The sequence below is a fragment of the Tympanuchus pallidicinctus genome, unplaced genomic scaffold (genome assembly GCF_026119805.1).
Source record: "Tympanuchus pallidicinctus isolate F22 unplaced genomic scaffold, pur_lepc_1.0 scaffold5, whole genome shotgun sequence".
In the NCBI taxonomy this organism is placed as follows: domain Eukaryota; kingdom Metazoa; phylum Chordata; class Aves; order Galliformes; family Phasianidae; genus Tympanuchus; species Tympanuchus pallidicinctus.
In genome coordinates this window covers 46,151,811-46,179,799 of record NW_026294769.1, presented here as the reverse complement: position 1 = coordinate 46,179,799, position 27,989 = coordinate 46,151,811, and the positions used below count along the sequence as shown (strand labels likewise).

The window sequence follows — 27,989 nt, the reverse complement described above, 5'->3', positions numbered from 1 at the left end:
CTTTGGGCCAACTGCTCTGGTTCTGTCCCCTGTCAGCAACTCGCACACACCCAGCTCTGCTGGCAGGGCCATTACCAGAAATAGAAAAGTTCTTGAGTCTGTGCAAGCACTGTTCTGCAACAACTAAATTATCAGTGTGCTATCATGGCTATCCTCGTCATAAATCCAAAATACTTAGCCATGCCATATATTATGAAGAAAATTAACTGTATCAAAAACAAAACGTGGACACTGCCTTTGAACTGGGTTCTGATTTGGGTCATCTTAGCTAGAAGCACGTAAGAAATCATCCCCTGACCACAAACTCTAGTGGCTAGTTCAGACTTTCAGTGCTGCCTGTTAAATGTCAACATTTTGGAGACTAAAAGACAGATTTAAAGTATTTGTCAGAGCTCAAGTGCATGTATGCATACACAGATATAGATGTACTCAAACTGAATTTAAACACAGTTCAGATGCATCTTTTACCAGCTCCCCGAAAACTTATCTTCTCCAGGAAGGAAATCAACAAAAGAAACAACAAACAATGCCTCCAAAGAACATTAAGTGTAAATACTAATCATTTTACTTATTTATTTAAATGAATAGATGTTACAAAATAGAACAAAATGATGTACATTTCTTTAGTTTCATAGCATCATTTATCATTTTGATGCTAGATTCATAGCATCAAAAATTGAAACAGGGATACAAATTTATATCTCAGATATAACATGTATATAGCATCTTATGACAGTATGAAAAAAATATTATACTGATACATTCACTGTATGATGTGTTACAAAACAAGCTTTCTTCTCTGAAAAAACAGATGCAATCCCACCCACTCAGTAATAAAAATAAAAAAATCTAAACTAGAAATGATGACAATATATAACTAGAGGGAGAAAAAGATATTTTACTGTATAAATACTTAACATGTTTTTGGCTTGGGTTCACATAGAGAGCATAGAAATGTCATCATTTTCAAATCCTCAGCATTTCCAGTCCTCAGAAAAATCTTCCGTCCTCCTTGCAGATAGAAGTAGAAAAGCAACTGTAAATGGTTTGTTTGTTAAATGAACCCTGCCTTTAAGCACCATTTTGATTTCTTAAGAGCACCCTATGTGAAACAAGATGTTTAACTCCTCAGAGTTATTAGATTCCAATATTACCATTCACTCTTAAGGAACAGGTTTTTTTACTATCATCTAAGATGATTCCTTACTTACATGATGACTGAAGCTATGATGAGTTTGCAGCATGATAAACAGCTGAGTCCTTCGAAGGATGGTCTGTGTGCTAAACATATAACCATAATAAGAGACGTTCCCTCTCTTCTCCTGCTGGCCAAAATATCCCAAGAATAATTTATACGGATTGTCAGTACAAGGGATTTTAAAAGAATTTTCTGACTGATGGTCAAATGATAAGACTGCAAATGATTAAAGTATAATAAAATCTCTTTCACTCTGAATTTTCTCTCTTGGCAGTAGAAGATAATAGTGAACCACCACAAAAATCTCAGTCTGGTATTCTCACACTTCGCAATCAGGTGAGCGCAGCAGAATGGGGTAACTATTACATCTTATGCCTAATTTTAAACTGCATTCCCTTGTAACATGAACAAAAGCTCCTTCTCTAACAGAAAATAAGTATATCTTAGAGAAACTCAGTAACTGAATGTCACACAGCAAGAAAATCTTGAAATTATCATTAGTAATGATTCTTTTCTTCTGTCTTGAATTAAGTAGATGGGCTGTTCTTATGTTTTCTTGCTTTTTGCTTTATTTTCCAGTGAAACAAAGCAGTCTGAGAAGTCTGTGGTTATTTCAGATCACTACTGTTAGAGATTTAATGTTCCCCTTATTAATCCAAATGAGAAAGTTTGTGTTCTTTGCGACAGTCAAACCAACTGTGGTCTAACAGAAAGAGCACAAGAATTCTCTATTTTGCATCATTCTAAAAAGCACGTTAGAATACTGTGTGCTCAAATTCTATGAGATTATTTCATTCTTGAAGAAAAAATTGTTTTATTTTGTTTTTTTTTTTTTTGAAAATTTAACAACTAGGGAAAAATGTCAACTGTCAACTGTAATTTGGAACTTTTGTTTAGGATCACTAGAATTTAGAATCTCATTAAGGCTGCTTCCCACCCTCTACATTTTCTGAACTGTGTCTGAAGTAGTGCAGCTAAAAATTTGTCAGACATCTGAATAGCTCTATCTTACCTTATACTCTTAGAACATTGTATGGTAGGCAAGCAAAAGCCAATGTAATTTTGATTCACTACTGTATTTACAAATGACATAAAGATGAGAACTGGAGAATTTATATGACAGACCTCTTTTTTCAAAGCAAATGGACAAAGTCACACATCTTTAAAATCAAGGTCATAAGCTTAAAAAGGAAAGCAACAATCAAACAAAATATATATGATTTTTTTTTTTTTTAAAGCCTAACCCTTTTTGGAGTAAGACAAAATCAAGCAAATATATATTAGCATTCTAAACCACAAGAGGGCATTCATGCTTGTAACTGGATCCCTGAAGGTAATATATAAATACATACATTTACCTATCTATCCCCCTATCTACACATTTGGTATAAATATATTTATGATTTCTGTTAGATCCTAATTGTGGTATAGAGCACTTTTTCTGTGGGGAAATTTCCTACTTCAGATTGCTGTGGTTTATCCCAGTGTTTGTAAGGGATAGCTCTTACAGTCTCATTTTGATATTTGCAGATGGAACTAGATTTTCTCACTCTTGCAAAAGCCTCCCACAGTCTTCACTGAGACCTGATCCAGCTCATCTCAAATTCAGAGGGGAACAAACTGATCTCAGAGAAGAGGAACACACAGCTTCTCAAGACTAAGTGTGCAAGGTCAAGCTTGAATTTTCTGAAGTCATTAATTACCCCAGAGAGAGGAGTTGGGTCTCCTCAAATCTCAAGTCACTCAAATCTGCTCAGCATCATTCTGAAATCATAGCTGTCAGAGGTCTTACTCTCTCCATATTTTTTCCCTCAGGCACCTCATTGTGATGAGAAGAGAATGCTGTTTGTTTTGGTTTTGAACGGGAATACATTTCCCTCTCTGATGCTTATAAAATTCTCATTAGAACCTGAAACAACCATAGAAAGGAACTTTGAAAGCAAATCCATCCCAGTGGTTAATTATGTGCTTAGTGGGAAAAGATCTCAGAAACACTGGAGTGTATATGGTAATATTAGAAGTAAATCTACTTTTCCACAAAAATAATGTATTACTTCAGCACCAGAAAATACAGGTTAGCACCAGAAGGTATCAATTGCTACCCATCATCTCAGATGTTTAAATGAGGCAAAAAACATCACAAGGAATATAATCATATAAAAAGCTGCACTCAGTAGTTCATGATATCCACTACCCCATTTTTACTCTTCTACCTCTCACAGTATTTTGAGAACAAATATTTTAACCTTATTCTAGTTTGTGTATACTTTCATAATTTTGTATTTAGAACAGAACAAAAGTCTGAGCTAATTTCTCCAACAGCCAGTTTTTAAAGGCACACTACTCTGCTTGGAAGAAGTGCAAATATGCTGTGAGAATAGCAAATGGGGTTAGTTTGCCTCAGTGTAACCTTGAACTCATCTAGAGCTTTCCTCAATTCATATCATAGCAGACACACTGCTGAAGACATCTGAAGTCTTAGCACATTTCATTACTTTTTTTTTCCAGCTCCACTTTGTGCCGGGTAATCAGTCAGGCAACCGTGATGCTGGCAATCAAAGTAGATCTTTCCTGACATTGTCATTATCTAACCCAAGACAAAGATATGATAGAAGTTGGGGAGGTTCAGCTAGGAATACAGAAAGGCTTTCTGTAAACTACTTATAAAATAAAGTGGAAGGACAAATTTTGCATCATAATCAAACACCTGATTCACTGCAGTCATCTCCATTCAAAATATTCAGCTAATACTTGAGTGCTAGTGGCTGGTTTTATCAGGAGCTGCTCGTATGAAATAGCTTATTCCCAGGTCATTTTTTGCTGTTAACAATTGCAGTGTGAGTAATTAATTCCTAGCACCATTATGGGATGTTGTGGAACACCTGCATACCTGTTTGTTAAAAGCAAAGTTTTCTATATCCACAAAAAACAAGATATTTCACAAAATTAAGGTATTTGTAGCAACTTAAAAAGTAACAGATACAATAACATATATACCCGTTATAATAATTTCAGCTGAATTACAGAATTATAAATTAATTTATAATGCCTAGTCCTGTTTGGAAAGTGTACCATATAACATACAAGTTGCAAGTTCCAAAGTGCATAGTCATTTGTCAATACACCTTCTGCTATAGGTTCCATGGTGTAACCTGAACTTTTGCTTATGCTCTGCTTCCTGTCTTGTATTTTTTACATGAAAATGTCCAAGTGCACTGTTTTCGCTGTGCTGTCTTTACTTCTTGAGAAGAATTCTAATTTGAACCAAAAATGTATCTGTCTCATGCATCTTTGTCAAGTACTGTGCTAGCTGAGGGCTGGTGACCCACCTAGTAGTTTTGTCTCATAAAGTTCTTTCTGTATGTACATAAGTATAAGTAAGTATACATAAGTACATGTGTACATGGTTATATTTCACTTCCAAAACAGAATTTTAGTCAAAGTATTTGACTGATCTCGCACTTCTGAACCCAGAATCCCTTGAAACCAGAAGGAAAACCATATACATTGTAATTGTGTGGATAAAGGTAGAATATTACACATTTTGTTCCTTCAAAACACGGACACCATTTAAGACAATGTACTTATCTAGTTATTTTCCAGTCACATGGAGGAACGTCATTAATCAGAAATATCTGAACAGTCACAGATCAGTTGCTGATATTCTCTGAGGACAAATGAAGAGGGGCTGTTAAATTTAGCAAGCTGTACAGTTCAGTCCCTCCACATGTGTCTTGATGCAGAAAAAGAATAGCTAATGTGAACAATTCCAACTTTTTTATATAGCACCACCATGGTACTTCACTGGATGACAGACTGTCTCAGACAAACACCCTCAAAAGGATCGTAATATAACGACAAAACTCTAGGCTATTTCAATAATGTAATAGTTGTGATAGACACTGGATTTCTTTCTTTCTACAATCTGGTTTTGAAGAAAACTAATTGTGCAATATCCTAGCTTGAAATGTACTCTCAGAGTATATACTATGCATTCAGTTCAGATTTTGATAGGAAAGATATGAATAATTTGTCTTTTAATATCTCATACAGATACTTTCAGGAAATAGTGAAATATATTTTAAAGGACATTGTTCATTGCTTTAGAAATTTGGAATCTTCACTGCTAATCTGTATGAAGAAATAAGGTGTTAAAGTTGCCTGATGAATTTTTAATATTTTACTTGGAAATCCTCTTACCTAATTTAGGCTCGAATTCTTGAAAATTTCAAGTGGATGAGATTCAGTCAGAGGAACAGCAGATATACTGGTAAGATAGTAGTTTGAAAGATGTCGTATGTATCTCATTTACTGATATGCATTGCTTTGTATCAATTAATTTCTTTACTTCCAGAACAGGAAAAAATATATTGTGACAAAACACATTTATACCTCCATGACTGCTCAGAAACACAGCAATACAAAGTTTGGCTGTGTTGATTACATCAGTATATACAAAACGATGTAGCTTTCTATCTACATCAGGTTTTAGGCACATGATTGACAGCCACTGCATCTTGGCCCACATGGTTTCTTATTCTAAATTTTTTGTCTGCACACAGGCATCATTGATGATAGCAGCAGCCGTGTGCTAAATTCTTGAAACACCATAAATGAATTAATGTTGTGCATGAGGTAGGTAATATCCTGCAGTTTCTCTTGCAGATATGTTTTCCTCTGCACAGTCCCACTGACACTGCAGATGAAAGCACAGGTATAAATGGGGGGAACCACTGGCAGTGTGACAAAGAATTATTGCTTTACATGTCTCCATTTTTAAAGCACAGTATTAAACAATGATCCTTCTCTTTCAAAATATATAATTTTTTAAAGGACAGCATATTTTAGGTATAAATTGACAGTACCTTTTCATGTGCTTTTAATAAACCTTATTTTCAGGAAGCTACACTTGCTAAAGTGAAAATGAGTTTGCTCCTCTTTACAGAATATTAATCTAAAAGGGCTAATGTGAGTCATAAATCCCGAAGAGTTAACAACTAATTACACTATACTTTGGAAGCTAATTATACAAAAGCATACAAAAAGAAAACATTTGAGTATTATTACAATATCTCTCTATATAAAATATGTGCAAAATTCAATATACAAGCTTCTTGTTACTCATCCAAGTTTTTTAAAAATGTAAACACTAACTTATTTAAACCAATATAAGTAGTTTGATGTTACTCCTGGGAAACAAAGATTGTCGGTACAAGAACCTCCATAGCTTGGAGGGCAAGCAGAACATGGGACTCCTACTTTATATGGTGCCTCTCCAATCCAGTTTCCCCTGAAAAATAAAATTAGAAAAAGAAAACAGAATACTTAGTATTTTGAGAATGGAGGAAAAAATATTCATTAATGGTATCTTCTGGGTGATTAAGTGAATGTTTTTAGTGATATCTCATAAATTTACCATTACTGAAAACATGCATTAATATATTTCTGTAGGTTACTGGCAAACATCAATCTACTGATCTAAAAAAGACAAGGAGTATGACCATATTGTCCCAGACCAGTGGTCTGTCCCATATCCTTTATATGTCTGCAGTGAATACATGACAAACAAGTGAATCTCCAGGACTGGGATATTCCAGCTATTCAACCAGAAGACTTTGAGGGAAATAAGCAACACAAGTACAGACGGCAACATTTTCCTTGAGAATATTTTGTCTGGCAGTTATCTAAAAGCTTATTGTTCACAGGTGGAAAGATGAACTGAGTGAATCAGTATCAGGTTTCACTGCCCTGGATCCGCATTGATCTGAGGTTGAATTCACAGTTGGAGGCAAAGAGAAGATGAAAAGTATTAATTACTGCAATGTAATAGAAATAACTTTATGTCGGCATTTTTAGTGATTTCAAGTATTAATGGGAAGTCAAGGACTCCCATTTGGTGAATAGAGATGTACTGTTTGTGAGAGAGCCGTAAGGAAGAAAGGGTAAAAACGGTAACTGAAAAATCTAGGTATGTCTGAAAAACCTACCCAGACTTTTAGGTGCTTATATGAATCTCCAGACTTGCAGAGATATGTGCAATGATTGTGATGTCAGCAGAAAGTTAAAATTAGGTTTCTGTTTAACTGTTACATTTCACTCAACAGAGATCTTTCCTAGTTTTGCATGTGATGTGTTATAGCACTGAGTAATGAAATTATTTATAAAACATTTTCTCATTCTCCACCTTCCAGCCAATAACACTGGATCAAAAGCCCTGGTCTGGTTTGTACCTTGGAAGAAAGCAGGAATCTCTCAAATAATTTGCTCATTCCTACTTCTGTTCCAAATGGGTACAGCAGACTGAGTGCTCAGGAAATACATTTAGTTTGATAACAGATATGGAAATCCAGGAAGAGGTTTTCTGAAAAATGATTTCTATTTCATTTTCTGTACAATGCACAACTGATTTTTATGAGTTCATATTAGTTAACTAGGTGCAGGGCCTTTGTAAACCGTGCAATTATCCTCGTAAACCTTTTTTCTTCTAATTTCAGAAGCACATATTTTTCAGCGTTATGAGTTAGTATTAGAGAAAATTATTGGAATTCTAAATCCCAAATCTTTTCCAGATTCCAATTCTAGTAACTTAGAAGGCTGTAATATTCAGCCTCTTCTGCTTTAGAAAAGCTTCTGACGTATTCAGAGGGACAGAGCCTTTACTGATTAACAGAGACTTCTGCACGTCTTCCCAAGGACATTAAGTCCACTGTCCTTAAACTAATATTTATTAATTCTTAAGAATTAAGAATATAACCTTAAATTAGACAAATTTATTCAGTATCCTTTTCAGTATCCTTTGTTTTCGACTGTGCATAAAGTAGGTATGAAAATCCTGATCCTACTACCTAAGAAAGAAAGATCTGCTAAAAATCTACTCCAGAGAAAAAGCTTGTAACTCCACGCTTTTCTTTGCCTTTTGAGAAATATACTAGGATTTTTAGGCTGAGAAGATAGAAATAGTAGTTAGCTTTCTTTTATAAAATCTGATTTCATTTTTTCCAGGTTATGGAGCTAAACATCAGGTTCAGTTTTTTTTCTGCCTGATATCCCTCACATTCAGTTCTTACCAGTCTTTCCTAGTAGATATTAAAGATAAATGTATGAAGAAATCTTAATTTCCAAAATAAAAGGGTGCTGGGGTTTTTTTTGGTCATTTTTTTACTAAATCTTAGCTTCTTTCAAGTTGAGAAATCTTTAAAATCTTAAAAGAAATATTTTACACATGTAACAGCTACAATGGCAACATACTTATGCATAAACTTTACCACAGATGGACCTGTGTCTGAACCAAAATTTTGTAGATGATGTGCTCAATTAATTATACTTGGCTTTCTATATGGAACTATGGCTCTACCTAATACTATACAGTCAGAGAAATCAGCCATTTACACTGTCCATAATGCTTCTGAAGAACTGGTCCAAACCAGAGCTCAAGTCAAAGCCCTCCCAGATTCACAATTTATTGGTTCATTTTGCACTTAGACATGAGTTTAAGTTGTTTCCTAGGGGAACATCGAGTGAAAAATAATTTCTATATTTCAGTTTTACATAGGTCACTGCACAGGTGTCTGATATAAAGGCTATCCATAGTTGTGTATGATGCATACTCTAATGGACTCAAATTTGGAAGGCAAGATGATATTTGCAGACACTAAACTTTGGTAAAAGGACTACACTGGGCTTAGGTAAAAGGATTTTATAAGAAATCTATGCTTGGGCTGCCCTTAAGCAGCATGGTGATAAGAAAAGGTAATTGTGGGCAACAGTTTTGGTTCAGTCTTACCTAGAGTGTAGTAGCTTATCTGAGGAAGTCTAGTTCACCATGAGTATACATAACAGATTGAAGTAAGAAGGAGCTAAAACTAAAGCAGATCCAACACATAGGAGGAGGACAAAGAAATAACGATAGAAAATATCTTTTTCGTTTCATTCCAAACACATCAAGGGATTTCTTTTTTCTTCTGTATACTAAAGTCAAGCATGTGCAATATATTCAGATATGATGTCAGCATGAATGAGCAGCATGCAGAAAAAGCACAAATAAAGGTCAAGATGCAGAAAAGGATGTAAGCATAAGAGAGGATCCAAACATGCAAGCAGTATAAAAATAAACAATATGAAAAGAAAGTAACTCACTTTGGGGCATAGTTGCATACCAAGTAAACAGCTCGTCGCCAAACAGATCCCCAGACGTTCATATTGTGGCATGTGTGGATTGCGCAGCCTATACGATTGGAAGTGGCCCAAACCATCTGAATAAATATTCATTATTGGTGAAGTCCAAATTAAAAAGAAATATATTTATATATACACATTTATATGAAAAATAGCTATAAATAAATCACAGAAAAGCCAAGCTTTCAACAGTAGATTTTGAATAGAAGAATGCAATGTATATAACCTGTGTGTAATGGGTGCACATGGGTCCATAGCATCGCATGGGGCACCTGGGGTTGCAGTCCTGAGGATAAGGAAAAGCATAATCCTTCACTTCATCGTACCATGGCTTTACCAACTGGAGAATAGATCGATACCTATGTTTGTTTAAAGACAGAAGGGAATATATCACTTCAGATATTTTGGAATTTTCTGCTTATCATTGCTGTGATTCAAGACACCTAAAAACACATTTCTCAGTACATCACTATGGGCATAGCATTAAGGTTGGATATTGGAAAAAACTTCTCCAAAAGAGTGGTAAGGCACTGGAATGGGATAGGCTGAGTCACCAACACTGGAGGTGTTTAAGAAACATGTAGATGGGAAACTAAGTGACGTGGTTTAGTAGGCAAGATTGGTGATAGGTGGTTGGTTGGACTAGATGATCTTAGAGCTCTTTTCCAACCATAATAATTCTATGATTTTATCATTCTATTATAAGAAACTACTCAGGTCAAACAAAAATCTTTGTAAACAATAGATGGATATCAGTTATTGCTAGAACACTAAATGTTTCTTGCATCAACCTAAGATTTGAATCTCAAAGGCTGTACAAAGACTGAGAAAATAATTCTTCTGGAGGATATCCGCCTACCTTCCAGTTCTCACAGACAGGTTCTGGCCCAAGAATCTCAGCAAGTAGGAAGGTCCATGGTCCCAAATGCACGTAGCAGCCCAAGCCTCTGCAGATTTGGCAAGAGTTTCATCCCAAACCTGACAAAATAAAGCACCATTAGCATGTGTGTGTGTGTGTGTGTGTGGGGGGGGGGGGGGGGGGGATGAACAAAAAGAAAGAAAGAAAGAAAAAAGCAATAATGTGAGAATATCTTAAGTCACAAATACACATAAAAGATTTAAGATTTTTTACCAAGGCAAAGACCTCTCAAATACAGACAATCATGGATCAGCAATCAGCACATACAGGCAACATCTGCCCCAAATTTGGGCAGAATCCCTGCCCACATCATCAAAGGAAGGCCTATATTCATGTCCCTTCTTTGTATATGGAAAAACCCTTGAAAAGGCATTCTCCTACCATTTTCCCTTCCATGTTAATGAGATCCATGTGTGGAGAGGAATGAAACACTGGATGGGGCCCAAATGGAAGGCTAAAGCAAAGGAATAAAGTTCACCACAGGTATTACATACCTCGCAAAACCCCGATATTTTTGAAATAAGATTTCAGGAGTAGCCAGAGAGAGTGTGTGTGGCAGGTTTTCCTATCTGAGGTCACAAAGTCAAGAAAAGGGTTTCCACAAAAACAAAGAAATGAATAGTTTCCAGGTGTAGAGTCAGTTTCATCACCATCTTCTACATAGGAGCTGACATTGCTATTTAACTGGGTTACAAAGATCAGAGGTTTGTAAGAGCTGATTCACTTTCTCAAGTTCTACTCCAATGATAAGAACACGATGAGTGAACTTTAACACTCTGTTATGCACTGATGCTTGCTCACTCAGGTGCTTAGTTATAACTTGATGCACTGCTGGAGCTACAGATGAAGAGAATAGTTACACAGTTACACAAAGTTACACAAATCCTAGGCTCTGTGTGTTTAAGTGATATCCAAGTAGGCCTTAGATCCTAAAATTAGATATGAATCTTGAAAACCGCATATGAACTGTTTTGGTGTGTGAATTGAGTTTTAGTGAATTGCATATAGAAAGAAAGAACAAAATGTAGTCAAATTTCTTAACCCATTGCATCTTTTTAAATACAAAGCTAAACTTGTAAATCTTAAGCAGCTACAAAATAAAGACTATGCTCTGTAAAGTATGAAATAAGAAGAAAAGTCAGCAATAAACTTATCAAAGGATCAGGTGTCCCACAGTACAAATATTTTCTGTACTATGAACTAATACAGATTTCCAAAACAATGAACTCATAGTTTTAAGCTCCCAAGACTGCAGAATGAAAGGACTGATCACAGGACATGGACTAGGACAGAAATTCATGCCCCTGACTGCTCGTAATTTGTGAAATTTCTCTAAGCAAACAGTAATAAACCTTTCCTAACATAGAGTAGTTGAGGTATTTCCTGAATTAAAGCTGAAGAAGCACAACAGGTATAAATATAAATCCTTAATGGAAATGATCTTCCATTCAAGTTGAATCACTTTAGTGAAAGTAAGATGGATGGAGTTTAAAGCAGAGAAGGTTAACTATACACCTGTTCTTCAAAGGTGCCAGAATGAAGTCAAAGCAAAAAAAATAGACAAAATAGAAGAAACATACTAAAAAGGAACAGTCTTAAGCCAGACAGTCCTTTGACTTCATCTCTGAAAAATGAAGGGAGTTTCTTGGAGGAGTTAGAGATAAGCCTATAACTCAACAAAAGAAAGAAAAGCTGGAGCGCTAGCATACATGAGGAGGGACCTGGAGTTGCTTTGGCACCGTCAAAAACCTAAAAAATGCTCCAGGGTCCAAGACGAAGAAAACTGTATGCAGATACTTGTTCTGATTTCTATTCCTGTTATTAAGCCAATTATCTGAATGCAAGCAGTACACAAATAACCCTTTATAATCTCTGCAGTTTATCAGTGGTATCAAAAAGAGGGCTGAAAGAGGAGGCAACAGCAGGCACCATCGTAAAACTGTATGGGAAGCACGCCTGACAGGCCAGGGCAATAGACAGTGCTTGGAGCCTGCCAGGCCTGGGGGAATGGAGAAGCATATGAACCCAGTGTGTGGGTCCAAACACAGCTGCCTGGTGTGCATTCATAAGGGGCAGCTCAGCCAGTATTGTGACACCCCATAAACACCCTCCTTTGCTGGGATTAATCATGCTTCTGGCATGAGTGCTCTCTGCCAGGAGGCTGAACATGAGGTTTGCGTACTTGCTCCCAAGTGACCTGGCTGCAGTCCCACAATAATTCAAATGTGTACTGTATTTGCACAAATAGCATCAAGCTCCTGATTTTCACTCAGCATATTTTTGCATACTAAATTGCCTTGCAAAGTAGTGTGTTACTTGTTACAAAGAACTGCTGAGACTGGATTGAGTTTTCACCATTAATGCCCTTTCTAAACTGGGCATGTTTCCCTCTTGGACAGTGAGAACATTGGTAGTCTACTTTCTTTAGCTTCATTTTCTGTTTCTCAGGAATCATTAGCAACATCAGATTGGGAAAGTTGTAGGGGATTGCTTCAAACTCAGTTAAAAGTGTCAGGTTGGCAGGTAAACATTACTGGGTATATAGTTCACTCTGCTTGCCATTATCTTGACTCACTCTTGACCACTCTCTGGATATACGAAATTTTTGGCAAAGAAGGGAGATAGAGAGAACAAGAAAGAGTACATAACCTCTGAATGAGGGGGAGAGCGAGCATCTGCAGTATCTTTTAATTCCTTCCACTACTTAATTAACAGGTTGATGAAATACCTCTGTACAGAGTCCTCTCTTGCCGGGAAATCATTTGTATTTCATGAGAGAGGGAAGTGCACTTCACCATGATCTTTTTTTTTCTAGAAGTAAAGTGATAGTATCAGTCCATCTAGGATTAGTTCTTGTTCCTCTTCACAAGAAAAGAAAAATAACTAATTTTAGGCTGAAGCAGAAAAAATTATCATCTCAGAATGACCTTAAATGTTCTAAACTACAAGACACTGTACTGTCACTGCAGTCTTTCCAAATAAGTTTGATTCTGAGTCAAAACTTGTTTTAATTTTTATCTCAGATCAGTTCCCTGTTTTGGCTGTGTAGGAGACCATGGCAAACTGATTTAAGGCTTTATGAACCCATGAGGCTTCAGTGCTGTACACACAAACAAAGAGAAAAAAAAAAAGATAACAGAACTAGGAAAGTATCATAAAAGTAGAAAATGAAGTAACACGAGGGGTAGTTTCTATATGAAGAGAAACTGAAAAGTTCAAAGAAATTAAAAAAGAAGTTTAAAATTGCGATAAACAAAACTGTCAACTCTGTAGTGATGGTAAATCTATTTATAATCATTTTATTAAACACAGCGGAGAAACTTGCCTAACATGAAAGGAAAACTGCAAAAGAAAAAAAGATTTGCATACACAGTGAGTCGAGATCTGAGGAGGTGACTCATCCTCATAAACTAATCATGCAAATACACAGGATCAGACTTTGCTCATTTGCTCCCCTGGGGATAGCAAACTTTTGTACGCTAGGTCCTTAGTGCTTGGGGAAGCAGTTGTCTTCCTGTGATCCAACATATAGATCCCCCCCAAACTATCCAGACCACTAATCTTGTTCATCATGAAAATCCTCTCCACCTTCAACTGGGTTTAACTGAGCTGTGAGGATTAAAAGCATCTTACCACACTTCCACTGGCAACTTGAAGTCAACATCCTTTGACCAAACTATTTTTCTTTCCTCAGCCAAAGATTATTTTCCTAGAAAGCTGTCTGACTGTGCTCTTTACACAACTCCCTGCTAAACAACTCTTAAAAATTACACTTCACTTGAAATTTTTCAAGCAGATTGAATATAGGTGAGAGGCCAATGCTAGGATATGGGACATTTCAATACCCGAGAACACTTTTCAAGACTCTGTGAAGTTGTTGTGGTGTTTCTGTGCACTCAAACAGCACATGCTTGTTGAGCATCAGGAATAAAATCTAAGTTTTAACAGTGGGAATTTTGTCAGCAAGGCCAGAATTTCATCTGAGATTGTTGATTTCTGCTCACTCTATAAACCAATAGTAAAATAAATTCTTGTAGAATTTCTTGTAAGCCCACAGAGGGAGCTTCTTTCCTTAGAGGAAACCTTGTAATGTCATGGTCATACCTACCTGCCTTTCTGTAGCTGTTTGCTGTTTTTGTCATTCTTGCATACTACATACATACAGGGGATAGAGATGCTCTTTTGTTCTTTGTTGGAATACTTTTTAATACCATAAGGTTCCAATCACCATTGTCCTCTTAGGTAATAAAATTATGATGAAGAAACATTATGTTGAAGAAAAAAGAAAAAAAAACACTACAGTATTACAAAGATCTTTCCACAACATTTATAGAAGAATACCTGGCTATGCTTTTATTTGAGGAATGGTGTACATTACTATTACATAACTGAACTGAACTTGAAAACAATGTCTACAGTTTGAATGAAGAAGCTTTCTCTTCTGACCCTGTTTGATACGTGTTAGGGGGACAATTTTTGCAGCAGAATGGGAACTAAAAAAAAGCAACAGGGTAGTTCAGGCAGCAACTTCACTCTGTTATTTGTAAACAGAACACAATGACTATGTACGTGTGAAACAGGTTAAATGGAGTTCTATTAATGAGTATCATTTGTTCATATTGCAAATTCTCTAACAGACTGTTGAATTACTGTAAATACACTGTTGCACTGGAAACTTTCATTCTGTGGTCATTTTTCAAAAATAAACATCAATCTTCTTGATTGATTGATTACTACAGTTTTACTTGAAAAGTAACAAGATTCATAGTTGTAAGTGCAGTAGAGCAAATTTATTAGCAAACATGAGAACATTTGTGAAGGATGAATATGTGAATCCATGGTTAAATTATACTAACTTAAAGAGAGTAGGGACCCAAAGCAGCATTATCATTGTCTGAAGCTCCCTCTCAGTGACAGCAAAATGAAGTCTCAGCATTTTTACGGTATTAAGGGGGTGTGGAATTTTGGATCTGTATGTTTATTTAAATGAGGGAAGGGGGGATGGTGGTGTTACCTCCACTGTAGATATGACTACCTATGGGCAAAAAGATTCATGCCAGACCATCCAAGGACTTTATTTTTTTCCTGGAGCACCACTTGGATCTGCTGTATGGAAGGTTCGAGTCCTTGTAGTGTGGCTTCACACATTTGTATTGTGCAATTCTACGCAGGTTAGCAAATTAAAACTTTATCTTGTATAAGGTCTGATTCAGGACCTCTACATATCTGTAGAGCTCATGACTGAGTTGCGTACTTTCTTTAAGCAACCTTAGTATAATGGTTCAGGCACAAGCATTTCATAGCTTTGCAATAGAAAAAGAAAGCAAAAGATTGCTACTCTATAAATATCAAAATATGTGCCTGTTTCTATTGTAACTCTTCAACATTGTCAAGAATAAAAAGGAAGAATCATGTTTTTCAGTTTCCATGTACCTATCAGTTTCCATGTACCTAACATGCTTTGAATTTTCTTTTTTCTCAGAAAGCAGTTAGTGGCTTCTTCCAAGCCACTAACCAAGATCTGTCAGCCCTTTACTTCAGATACTTGCCCTCAGAATGATGTTACATTCCGTAATAACTCATTACTTCAAAAATAAAAATACAGTGCATGCAGATAAAATGTTTATTTCAGTGTTCTTACAGGTAGACAAAAAAGATCTAAGTACTTGAGATCCCAAGTAAAACAGGTAATTACACTGATAATACCTTTAGAGCTGTAAAGGTAAATCTCCACCTGTAAAGGTGGAGATGTCACACCTGAGAAAATATGCCTGATACAGTCATATCATACCCATTTGTAAGTTCTTGAAGTTAAAAATTAGAAAGAAGAGAGATTTAGAATTCATTATTCTTAGTGAATACAGACAGTGAGAAAAAAATCAACCTATCCTTTGGTAGTCAATTTATTCATTATGCAAATGTTATTGGGATGGGGATGACCAGTTAGCAGAAGATGACTTACATGAGAAAACTGAAATAGTTTCAATTTAACTTTTGCTGATATCTTAAATTCCAGAGCTAAGCATTCTTGTTTTCTTCCCAAGGCAATAGGATACTGTACTTTACAATGCAAATTCCCACTGACATCAGGAGAAATATCTTACTATGGTTATACTTTTACATGTCTTGTTGTATGTAAGACATCATTACCAAAATAAATTTTAATAAAATCTCTTCTTCTGTGTGAATATTTAAAAATTGTTACTTTTGGCAATGCGTCACAAGAATTTGTGATCTAGAAAGAAATTGAGAAGTATATTTTTACTGATACACTGCACTATTTTTCTCATTTCTTTTGGATATCTGTGCATAAACTGTATTTATTATTTTATTTTTGAACAACTCTTTGCAGCTTTCATTGTCACAAATAAAACACGGGGGAAAAAAAGAGAAGTAGGAACATTATGATTTGCCAGCAGAGATACTGCATAGCTGGTAGAGATGAGTTAGCTGGAGAATTCATAAAGATAAGTTTTTAAGCTGGGGTTCTGTTCATGATCATTTAACACATTCAAGCAGAACAGAACTGTGTTTCCATTCCTTTGCTGTCTTCATAATCCTTAAAATACCCCAACTCGGATTTATTGCTGGTAGTAAAGAAGCTCCTCTCACTTGTTCTAAATGTTGAATACCAGCAGCAACCCTCAGTACTTAACTGTGGATTTTGTTGTGTTGGTATTTTGTGTTGGCTTTTTACATGTAACATATCAACTAGTACAACAGTCTGCATATTTTCAGTGGCAAAGAAAGTTCTTTATGCAAAGCATACATACCCCAGTAACTCACAGTCCTAAGAATCCTCCAGAGCACCCATCAGGCAAGGACAGCTAGTCCTACTGCCAAGTCAACTGTGACGTGTCAAGCCTGCTGCCACCAGTTGCCCAGTTAGAGTGACAACTTCCAGATTCAAGATCTAGTGCAAATCCAGACTGAATAGGTCAATTTTTTATACACTCTTCTATTTAAAAGTTTTTGTACAGCAATTTGTTGACAGCAATTGCATGATAAAAATGCAGATGACAAGTTGGGATATGCAATCTCAATACAGCTGCATGGCAACAGTAGCTTATATTTAGTAGTAATAGTAATAGAAAGTATGATCTTTTTGGTCAGTTTTGTCATCTTATTTGTCACTATTATGTGCTTACTGTGGACTCGTATTAGTTCTTCAGATTGCTATTTGGTACCAATAGCAGAAACAAATCCATACCAGTTCCTACGCACCTCAAAAAGGTGGCCAGTAGGACCTTCTTCTAGAAGCAATCAGTCAAAAAAACAACCTTTCTAGATCAGAGTTCTGATTTTATTCTTCATTATCCCTATGCCTTTTGTTTTTATTTTTGTGTTTTTTTTTTTTCCAGCTGAAGATCAGCAGCACTTACTTCCAGAATGGGAAAAAGTAGAAAAGAAAACCTCAATTAAAATGATTTCTTCCTATGAAAACCAAACCAAACCAAACAAAAAAATGTTGGGAAACTGAAGGATGAAATCTGACATAACCAGTCCATCTGTGCAGCTGCACTTCACAGCTGCTGGTTCAAATCCCAGAGAGGATTAGCAGATGTAGGCTGCTACCCCTCCAGATACACAGACCTTGTCCTTATGGGTCATTCAGCCATGCAGCCTTACACTGACTGTACTGCTCACACATGCAGTACCCATTTCTCAGAAATCCCAGAACGGCGTACATAGCATGCAGAATTCCCTAGCACAGCTTCTTCCCATCTCTGCTTTTTAAGGTCCAGAGGCTTTCTGTAGGACCTCTTACCACATTCAGTACCCTTAATCGGGCATAAAGCTTAATAAGAAAACCACCAGTCCCTCTGCCTGCTTGCATTTTCAGCAAAGTGGCTGAAAGAGCCTTGTCTTTTTGCCCTTGCTTTTTTCAATACATACTGTGTGATGAAAAAATGAGCTCACTGGAATTTATAGACAGATTTGGCAAACTTTATGTATTTATTTGGGCTCTGAGATCATTTGGACTCTAGGCACTCTCTCTAAGAATATGAATACTTTTTGCTGTCAGCTGCCACCTGTTAGGTATTTTACTGTGCATGCTGTAATTGGTGCCTACTTCATGTGCAAATCTTCATGTTCCCAAAAAGATTAGATACTAATTAGAAAGTTTACACAGAAAAATCCCAAAGTCTATCCTCTAGAGGAAAGAAGTCTCAATAAAAACTGGAGATCTGTACTTCTTTTGCAAATACATGCAGGGTTAATACATTAAGCTGCTTGTCCAATACTCCACTGCATCTCAAAGTAAAATTATGCAATGTTTCACAGTCAATTTGCTCTCATATAAACAAACCTCCAAACATCTGATTCACACTTCTGAAGGGCTCAGTATTATAAAGTCTGACTTACAGTGCTGAGGGCATCACTAGACAGAGGCCCAAGAAAACTCACTGCCAGAAATTCTTTTCATATGAAAATCCAAGTCTGTATTTTACATAGAAGTTTGTATTTCTGGGTGTCTATTTGGTCTAAATTCAAACTCCTATTATTTGAGGCTCAACCATTCTAATAGCCAATTTGTTTCTCCTAAATGTTGCCCACATTTCTTTTCATGTTTGGCACAAGGCCTTTAAACAATAAGAAACAAAGAAAATTGGTAGGTTGTCAAATTTAATAACATTAAGCTTCCCTGATATGCTATTATTTGTTTAGCTTTTGGAAAAGTTAAATATCATAACTACATATCTTAAAATATTTAGTGCTTTCCTAACCTACTGCAAGGCACATTTTAGTTGGCAAGAGCTTATCTCAGAATTGGTAACAAAAAGGGCCAAACTGTCCAGTTCCATGTCATCCTGACAATTTTTCATAAGTCTGAAGAGGAAGGTGTCTGACTTTTATGATCAGTATAGATCGCCTTCTTTCAAAACCAGAAAATGTAAATACAAAACGTGTTATATAGTGCGTTTTTTCTTTTCTCTATGAAACATATCTACATTTTCTACTTTTTGTTACAAAAGTATTAGTAAGTAATGGATGTTTTCATTAAACAAATATGTTCCTTAATTCCTTTAGAAGTTTTCAAAGTTAATACTTATTTCCTAAGTAGTTGTAACTGAAAGATATGGCAGTGTGACACAGAGGAAAACAAATAGCTTCTTCTTTCTGCAGGATAAAGAAAAAGAACAATAGTTCTTTATTCTAATAAGAATGTTCAATTTAAAAATCTTTATTTAAACAGACTAATAGATAATGTCGTACAGACAGAAATGGAAGAACAGTCCTGTCTTACTTGAGTTAAAACAGACCTCAGGGCACCTGTAAATTCATTTGCAGATGCAGATACCTTTGGTGAAGATCATTCTCTGCCCAAAAGCAAGTGGTTATCCCAGAGTTTCCATTTTTTGCTGATTTTATGATACACATTTCCATAGGCCTTGATAGCATAGGCTCTTCCTCAGATCTTTTCAGATACAGAAGGAGGATTAAAATGTTGAGAGGTTTAAGGCTACTATCTTCTCCATTCATGTGCGAAACAAAGCACTGTGTATTTTGGATCAAGATTTTCGTGAAAAATGCCCTGTCTCTCTTTTTAGCCAAAAAGTTCAAGAGGTGCTACATTTAATAATAAAGGAATGTCTAATTCTGAGGGCACTGGGCAGACTGCTTTTCTGTCATTACTAGGTTGTTTTTTGTTTGCTTAAACTCCTAGAAGGCTTTCTGCTAATACTAAATTTAAATAATGTAAATATTCTGTTTTAAGGCACCATCAGGAGATCTGTGTTTTAAAATACACATAAAATTTTGGAAAGGAGATCTCATAGCAAAACAAATTTAACACAGCCATTTCTTATTGCAATATTTATTAACAATATCATTTTTGGGAAAGTTCTTCAGATATTTCAAGAATTGCTTTCCAGGAAAAATCCATTCTGTTCATCTCTTAAAGCAGGTCATCTGTTCATTCACACTGAATACAACTTGTGGTTTTTGTAAGTCATGCAGCTAGTATCAGTTTTGGTTTTACTTACCATAGAGGAACCATAGTTTAGTTACTGAGACTAAACTGTGGCTCCTAGACTCCTGTTGTTGGAAGTCTGCTAGAAAAATCAGCAGCATCCTGTGCCTCACTGATAAGCACTGAGTAGAGCAGTGTTGCATTGTTGACAGCAGTGCTGTAAGAAACAGGTAAGTGGAGAAACTCACCTGACAGACAGAAACAAGCTTGGTAACTCTATTTTACCGAAATTAGTAGAAATCCAAGTCCAGCTACTCTTGCATTCTTTCAACTCATTTTCAGTTACCATGCTTAACTGCTGTGAGAAAATGTGTCCTTTCAAAGTTGTCAGACAGAAACTCCTTACTGTAATCATGAGGATCACCTCAACACTTTTTGCTTTCTTTTAATTTTTTGGAAAGGATCATATTCATAGCACTCGTGATCTTCAGACGCTCCTGTTCGTTGGTTCCAAACAGAAGGAACATACTCAGCTTTTTAAACATAAGCACAAGGGGTAGAAGGGAAAAACTGGAGCCAATGAGTATATTTTCCTATTGTACCCCAATCATATTAATCTCATATGTGAATCTCCAGCATAGAGCAAACTAAAAGCTATGGAAAACTGGGATAGGTGATTAACACCAGGGAAGCTCCAAGCTCCTATGTGTTTCTCTTCCCAGAGAATTGAAGTAAACTGTACTTAGATTTACTTTGTTCATGATGAGGGCAAGTTAAGATCTTTGTACCTTGACTCATTGTTTCAACCTTCACTGCATACATAGGACTAAGGGAACAGTTACTTGAAGGGTTAATTCTTCATTGCATTATGTCATTTATATCTTTAAACATGCCTACTTAAATACATGTCTAACCTGCTTTGACACTGATATAATACGAGAGCTGCAATTGGAGTGCAACACTAATTTGTGCCAATATGCTGAAGAATTGTAAGACATGAGCATGGAATATACATAGAATTTAAGAAATGCCAAGAAAACTGGCAGTAAATATATGAAGAATAATATTTGAAATTAAGCAAGGAAGGAAATTATACTGGACATGTAAAAGATTAATTATCTGAATTTTGGAGGGAAGTACTTGGGTTCGACATTTGGAAATCATTTCTATTCCTAAGGTAAAATAGTTGCCAAGAGATGTGACTGAGACAGCGTCACTATATGTGTTCAGGAGTAGACAAGATGAAAACCATATGTATTTAATGCAGAAGGAAGCCCTGCAAAGGGATGGGGATAAACTATATGAATTAAGAGATTCTATCCAACTCAACAGACATAAATCTTGAAGGAACTAGTCCTGCAGTCCTCATAAACATGAATGGTTTCAGTGGGACAATGTAGATGAGCCAGGGCAAACAACTCAAGAACAAAATGTCCTTCAAGATTTAGAATGGTTTGTAAGAATTGACAATAGAAAAAACAAGCAAACAAGTTGAGAAGTTCATTTATCAGAAATGTATTTGAATTTAAGATGAAAACAAATTAACTCACTTTTTCCATGTCCATGTGAAAGGTGTTCAGATATTAAATAAAACTTTGGAAAATGTGAAGTAGTTAGAAAACACTTCTTCTGTTTGTCTTACCTGTTATCTAAAGCAAATTGATGGAACATTTTTTAAGATCACTTTGACAGCAAGAAAATATTGTGAAAATTTTCACATTTAGGAGTGAAATACTTACGAAGCTATTTCTGTCAATGACCATTAAGTGGACTATTTTCTTGCTTCTCAGAACTGACTTCTGATTATTGCCTGCAAATCTTTGTGACAGGAAACAATGTCTCCAAATTCATCATTCAACAAAGAGAATCACTCCTGGGCATTAATGAATAATCAGACTTCCCCTGTGACTTTCTCTTAGAGCACAGGACCGTAGGAATTTCTTTTGGAACACAACTGTCCTAGGTTGGAAGGAACCTTAAAGATCATCTAGATACAATCCTCCTGCTGTGGGCAGTTGCCAAATTACTTTTAGTTTAGAAAAGCTTCTCATTACCTTTGTTCATTGTATCACATTATGTCATATGAGATTTACTAGAAGATGAATGAACTCATTCCCTCATTCTCCATTCCCTTCCAATTCCACTGCCACCAGCTCATGAGAAACTGTCTTATGGTTGCCATGAAACAACTGATTTGTTTCTGGCCAGTCTGGGAATCTGTTACTACTTTAAGTTCTACAAAATGACACATTCACTAAGGCGCATGTTTTTCCCAAATATAAAAAAGTACATATGCAATCACTGAACAAAAAGGATCTGAAACCCTATCAGGCCATCTTCTAGACAGAAGCAGGCTCAAGTTTACCTAGAATATTTCTCTACTCCTTAAAATTCTTCAGACAGCATTCCACAAACTATCTTCATGTTTGGAGTGTATAATTTGGCCCCATCTATTGTAGTTCTGGCATGCTACTGCTGGTGTATTAATGACTGTGTTGATCAGTACTGGGCTTGGGACTCATCCTTGCAGAATTTCAAATGAAAGGCTTTTTAAGTCAGCAGTGAACTACTCACAGCTTGTCTTTCAGTAAGGCTTTCAGCTCAACTTAAATTACTCTTACCTAGACTAGATTTTCACATCTTAAGGGGAGTTTTATCAGATTTACCGTTTCTGCATGGTACATGCGAAAGTGTAAGAAGCATGCATATACACAAGCATCTGTTCACAGCAGGTTATGCATGCATACAGAAACTTGGATTACATCAAAAGAGCACACTGCCTTTTAAAAAAACTAGCCTCAAGTGGAAATGAGCACAAATATTTATTTACTGCATGTACTGAGAGTCTACAGATAGTAGCAATGTATATTAAATGGTATGTTTTATAAAACTCAAATTTCATCTAACATACTGTAAATCTTCACTGGCCTACTAAGCACCAGAAATGTTCCAGGAAGGCAACACAGGTCTCTATACCAGAGTTAGCATTCAGAGAAAGTGATCACTTGTCCACAGACTTCCCCTGGATTTGCAGATTGACATACCGTTTACACAAAAGAACTGAAGACAATTCCTTGCTTTCCTGAACCATGAGTTTTATGGAATGCTTCTTCTTCCTCCAGAAAAACTATGTAAAACTGAGTGGATGACTGTCCTCTGACATATGCCACATCTAAAGGCTTGTGTTGGACTTCTTTCTGCATTAGCCTTAAGAGCACAAGAAAAGACTGCAGAATGACATTCTTAGGATAAAGAGAAATGAATATAGAAAAGACCAATACTAAAAATCAGAGGTGATTACTTTAACATCATAAGTTTGGAAGTTCACATTTCCTTTTTTGTTTTCTTTCTTTTCCCCACTCACTTAGTCTAGACTGGTACTTGCTGAAAAACTTCAAACTGAAGACACAGCACTATCAGCATCAGAAATAAAAGGACTTACTTAAAAATCTGACTCAGTGAGTGATAACATCCCAAGAGAAATGTTACCCAAAGTCTTATTGACCCATAGTGCCTAAAACCATAGAATCATAAAACGGTTTGGGTTGAAAAGGACCTCAAAGATCATCTAGTTTCAACTCACCCGCTGTGAGCAGAGCCACCAACCACTTGATCAGGATGCCCAGAGCCACATCTAGTCCTGAACATCCAGCCTTAAAACATGCCTGTTTCTTTCACTAGGGACCAGCAATTGAAGAATGCCTCTCATAATTACTTTTGACTCTCCAGTTGGCTACTTTCATCAGTAACTGCATACAGGAGCATGCTGGAGCAGCATTCACATCCACCTCTCCCACACAGAAGTGAAATGCTCCCTCTCTTCTCTTACTTCTATGTTTGTCCAAATTAGTCTTGCCTAATGGGTGTGCTTAAAGCCATTTTTTATGGCATCCCATCAACTGTCCTGTAGCACACAATATTCAAGACAATATGGGCAGACAGAATAATGCCCAAGGACTTCAAACTATCCATAACAATGCTGCTAAATCTTATGCTCTTATGGATGAAGAAAACAAGAAAACTGATATATATAAAAGTGAGAATGAAATCATTCATCAGAGAAAAAGAGTTCCTAACAATTAAGAAAACTGAAGAAACCAAAATATGCTTTGACTTTGATCAAAGAAAAGTATAGAAAACATTTCTGTATGTGTTTCTGAACTGCAGAGTCCACCTCAACTTCGGTATACTTAAAAGAATTTTCCAGAGTCTACTGCATTTTACAGGTACTTCCAGCCCTCTAAAACATGACATCGTTTTTCATCACTGTTAGTTGAATGGGAGAGGCCACTTTCATCACTGTCACTTCACTTTTCTGTAGTGTTCAGGACAGGAACACACACTGTGACAATTTTCAGCACAGCATGTGTTGTCTGGGTAATGAAAATATGGTTGTTATTTATAGAAATTAGTACTGAGTGGCACAGCCTCTTTTATATTAAATACCACTAACCTTATGCTCTCGTAAGACAAAACAGAAACTGTGCCACACACTGAAATTGGAGACTAACGAATGAACTGAGCACGTTCTAATAGTCTAATAATAGTCTCTTTACTGAGATGGCTCCCCAAGCTTGGTAGTCTTACAATGCCATGCCATCTCCAAGACCTAACCACCAAAATTTTTTTGCAGCCACAAAAGCCAACAAGTTAAATAGAAGCAGCTGTCATTACAAACCAGATGGCAGAGACACCTATGTGTGATACTGCTCACCGCGTTTTTCAATCTGTAAAGTTACAAGATGCAGACAAATATTGATTAAATTATAAAAGAGAATCTAGCCAAGGTTAGCTGCCATCTGGAGATCCACACTGGAATTGCATTCTAGATCATTACCTAAGTAAATTGTGGTGTACTCTGAAGGATGCTGCATGAAGTAACATACTATTGTGAAACCAAAGGTGAAACAAAGCCTTAGAATTTTCCTTTGTGACCTTCAATGGGGCTGATGGTGCCAGGAACACAAGAACATCCCATAGACGGTTGATACTTGCAAAAGCAATAGTAAGAAGAATAAGGAAAAGAATAACACCTAAGTGGTTAGGAGCATGACCTTAGCCTTGATTCTGTACCTAACTTTGCACAGTACCATGGCAGAGCAAAGCTGCAACAGAATACCCAAGCAAAACAGGTGAAACCTTGGCAATTTTCTACATTTGTGTGTGTTAACTATAGATTTAATCAAGGAAGCTTTCTTTCTGTTTAAATTTCTTTTTTACTGTGCAGGCTAAGAACACTGCACTTATAAAACTCTTGGGAGTGTAACAAGGTGCTGTCTTAACTTAAGCAAACTGTAGGAGCATATTTCTGAAAGACACAAGCCAAGGAAGGGCATGGTAGGCTGACATTCCCTCAGACATTACAACAAAGTTTATTTATGCAGAATCAAAGGAAATGTCAGCGGAGGCTCAGCAACAAAAATGATGACTGAGCTTGACTTCTGACCTCTCTATTTTTTCTGTCTCTAACCCTTCTACTTAACAAACTTCAAACTCAGACTATGATATGGTTACAGAACTACATCCTGCAGTGTTTTGAGTGCAATCAGCATTTTAAGGTGCTGTTTGAATTATATGAACAGATTATATGAACAAATTGAAATGTAGGTAACATCTGTGATAGACACATGTTCAAACTGTTAGTCATTAGTTGATAAAAAGAAGTTGCTATTATTACTATTCTGTCATTATGTCATGCTGATAATGTTATATCTTCTCAAACCTGTTAACCATCTGTTGTCATCTGAGGTGCTCTATGGCTTTAGGCAGATATGGTGCTGACACAACTTGTCTGTGCTTTCAAGACAGTGTGAAGACCTGAGAAGGCAAAATACTTTTTGCTTGGCAAACCTATGTTTAACTTTAGAACTCTAGAGTATGCACACTGAATGCTGGAACATGAAACGGCAAACATGTTGCTTCAGTTATTACTGCCATGTATGAAATCACAGTGGATGAGTAACTTAGAGCATATCTGAAGGAACAGATAATTCATACAATGTATTATTCGCCCATAAGGAGAAAATGTGCCTGTCACAAACATAACATTTCAAACATATTAAATTCTACATGTTAGAAACACATCTAAAATAAGCATTATACCTAATGGAAAAATATTAATATTTGGTTTATGCAAATAACATGCAGTAGGTAAAATACATGAGCATGATAAACATAGTGCATTAGATGAATTGCTTTGCAAGAGTAGCTTCACCATATTGTGACTGAAAGTACTGTTTGTGATAGAAACTGGAAGTGCTCATTGGCTACCTTTTTGCATACACCAGGGCAATGAATTCCAGTGTGCTCCACCAAAGCAGTGGGAGAGCTAGCGGTTACTACTTATAACACATGCGATGTCACGTCACGATAATGTTGGACCACGTATATGTTATGATCATGTACCACTCGAGGCCAACAAGCAGTTAATTCACAACTTCATTACTTGAGGTCTCAGAAGCTTCATGAGAACTACTTATGGAAATGAAAATTCAACAGGGCTAGGAAGAGGTTCACAGTTCAGTATTAGCTTTTGCTAAATTCTAAAGTTACTTCAACTTCAAAAGATGCAAGGAAAGAAAAATTTAGTAAGCAGTAAGAGTTCAAAATTGTTAGTCTGCCTAATTAAATCTCCATAACTCATTTAATAAAATGAAATCAGTGCCTTAGAGTTTGTTTTATTCTGAAGTAAACAAAGTTCACTTACCATGTATTCCATGTTGGAAGCAGGTGGGAATACTTTGCCTCTGACTTGATTATGATAATCAAGAATGGCAATCATGTCATTCTGTGAAATGTAGCGCTTCCGCCTGGCTTTGGGAATTTTTGCTGAGTCCAGATGAGCTGCCAAAGCTGTCTCAATGTCAGTGAAATTATTGTTTGACAGGAGTAGGTCAGTGGAGTTGGGTAACACTAATGCACTTGTTTCGCACAGAATGGAAAATAAGAAAGCACAACTGATTGCAGCTATTACTGTCATCTTGGGGCCAAACCGGAAAGATAGGCCACAGAGGTTCTCTGCTTTAAGTCAGGGCAGTAGAAAACAGATCTGTAGAAGAGAAGATGTCAAAGATGTGATTCTGTACATCTGGACAGTGGGACAAAGCGAATTGGCAGGCTGTGGTCAGAACGATTCTGTCTGTCAGTTCAGCTATAAAAACAATCCAGTCAGAATATGGGCTGCTGAGCAACTTTCACTAACATATTATCTGGAATTAAATGATAATGCCCTTTTACTCCAAACAGCAAATTAAACATCATTGGACTCTGAATAACATGATCAGAGCTAGTCATATTCCTGAAATCGTGACAGTCCATAAACCACACTATAAATTCTTAATGGGGAGACTTCAAGAAAGCTTAACAAATGTTATGCACTGAAAATAAAACATCCATCCCAGGTTGTGCCTGTACTGTATGCATGGATTGCTCTGACAGTGTCATACAGACAAACTAAGAGGCAAAAGAACACACAAAAAGCACAGAAACAGCATTTACATCTTAACTACAGCAAAGTGTAGTGAGCATTAATAAAACTGCATGCAAAGCAAGCTTATTGAGTTGAATAGCTTACCTCTGGATTATACCACAATGAATACACTCTATTGTTCTCCCAGTATGTATAACACTCTCCTATGTGATGATATGGACCTTTGTGAAGGAGTGCCTCTTATTACAAACTCCCAAAGAACAAAACTCTGCTGGTTGTGAAGCTTTCTGGCCACAGGAACTGCTAACAGCTTTTATATGTTACAGTGCATGCTCCACAACAGGCAGCTCCT

General features: G+C 36.5%; 1 protein-coding gene across 1 annotated transcript; it reads right to left on the bottom strand.

The window, feature by feature from the left end:
• Positions 1-559: 559 nt before the first annotated feature.
• On the bottom strand, positions 560-27,989 carry PI15 (peptidase inhibitor 15). Its single transcript, XM_052703856.1, has 6 exons — positions 27,782-27,989; positions 26,915-27,256; positions 10,233-10,351; positions 9,600-9,732; positions 9,335-9,450; positions 560-6,488 (listed from the first exon to the last, which is right to left on the bottom strand). The coding sequence occupies exons 2-6, from the start codon at positions 27,185-27,187 to the stop codon at positions 6,353-6,355; spliced, it is 777 nt and encodes a 258-aa protein (XP_052559816.1). The 5' UTR covers positions 27,188-27,256; positions 27,782-27,989; the 3' UTR covers positions 560-6,352.

What these genes read in the sequence shown, in the direction of transcription:
- PI15 (XM_052703856.1), bottom strand. Translation starts at nt 27,187, where the DNA reads ATGACAGTAATAGCTGCAATCAGTTGTGCTTTCTTATTTTCCATTCTG. An exon ending in CTTCCAACATGGAATACATG is followed by an intron (nt 10,352 to 26,914) that starts GTAAGTGAACTT and finishes TTATTTTGTCAG; the next exon opens with GTTTGGGATGAAACTCTTGC. An exon ending in CTGTCTGTGAGAACTGGAAG is followed by an intron (nt 9,733 to 10,232) that starts GTAGGCGGATAT and finishes AAACAAACATAG; the next exon opens with GTATCGATCTATTCTCCAGT.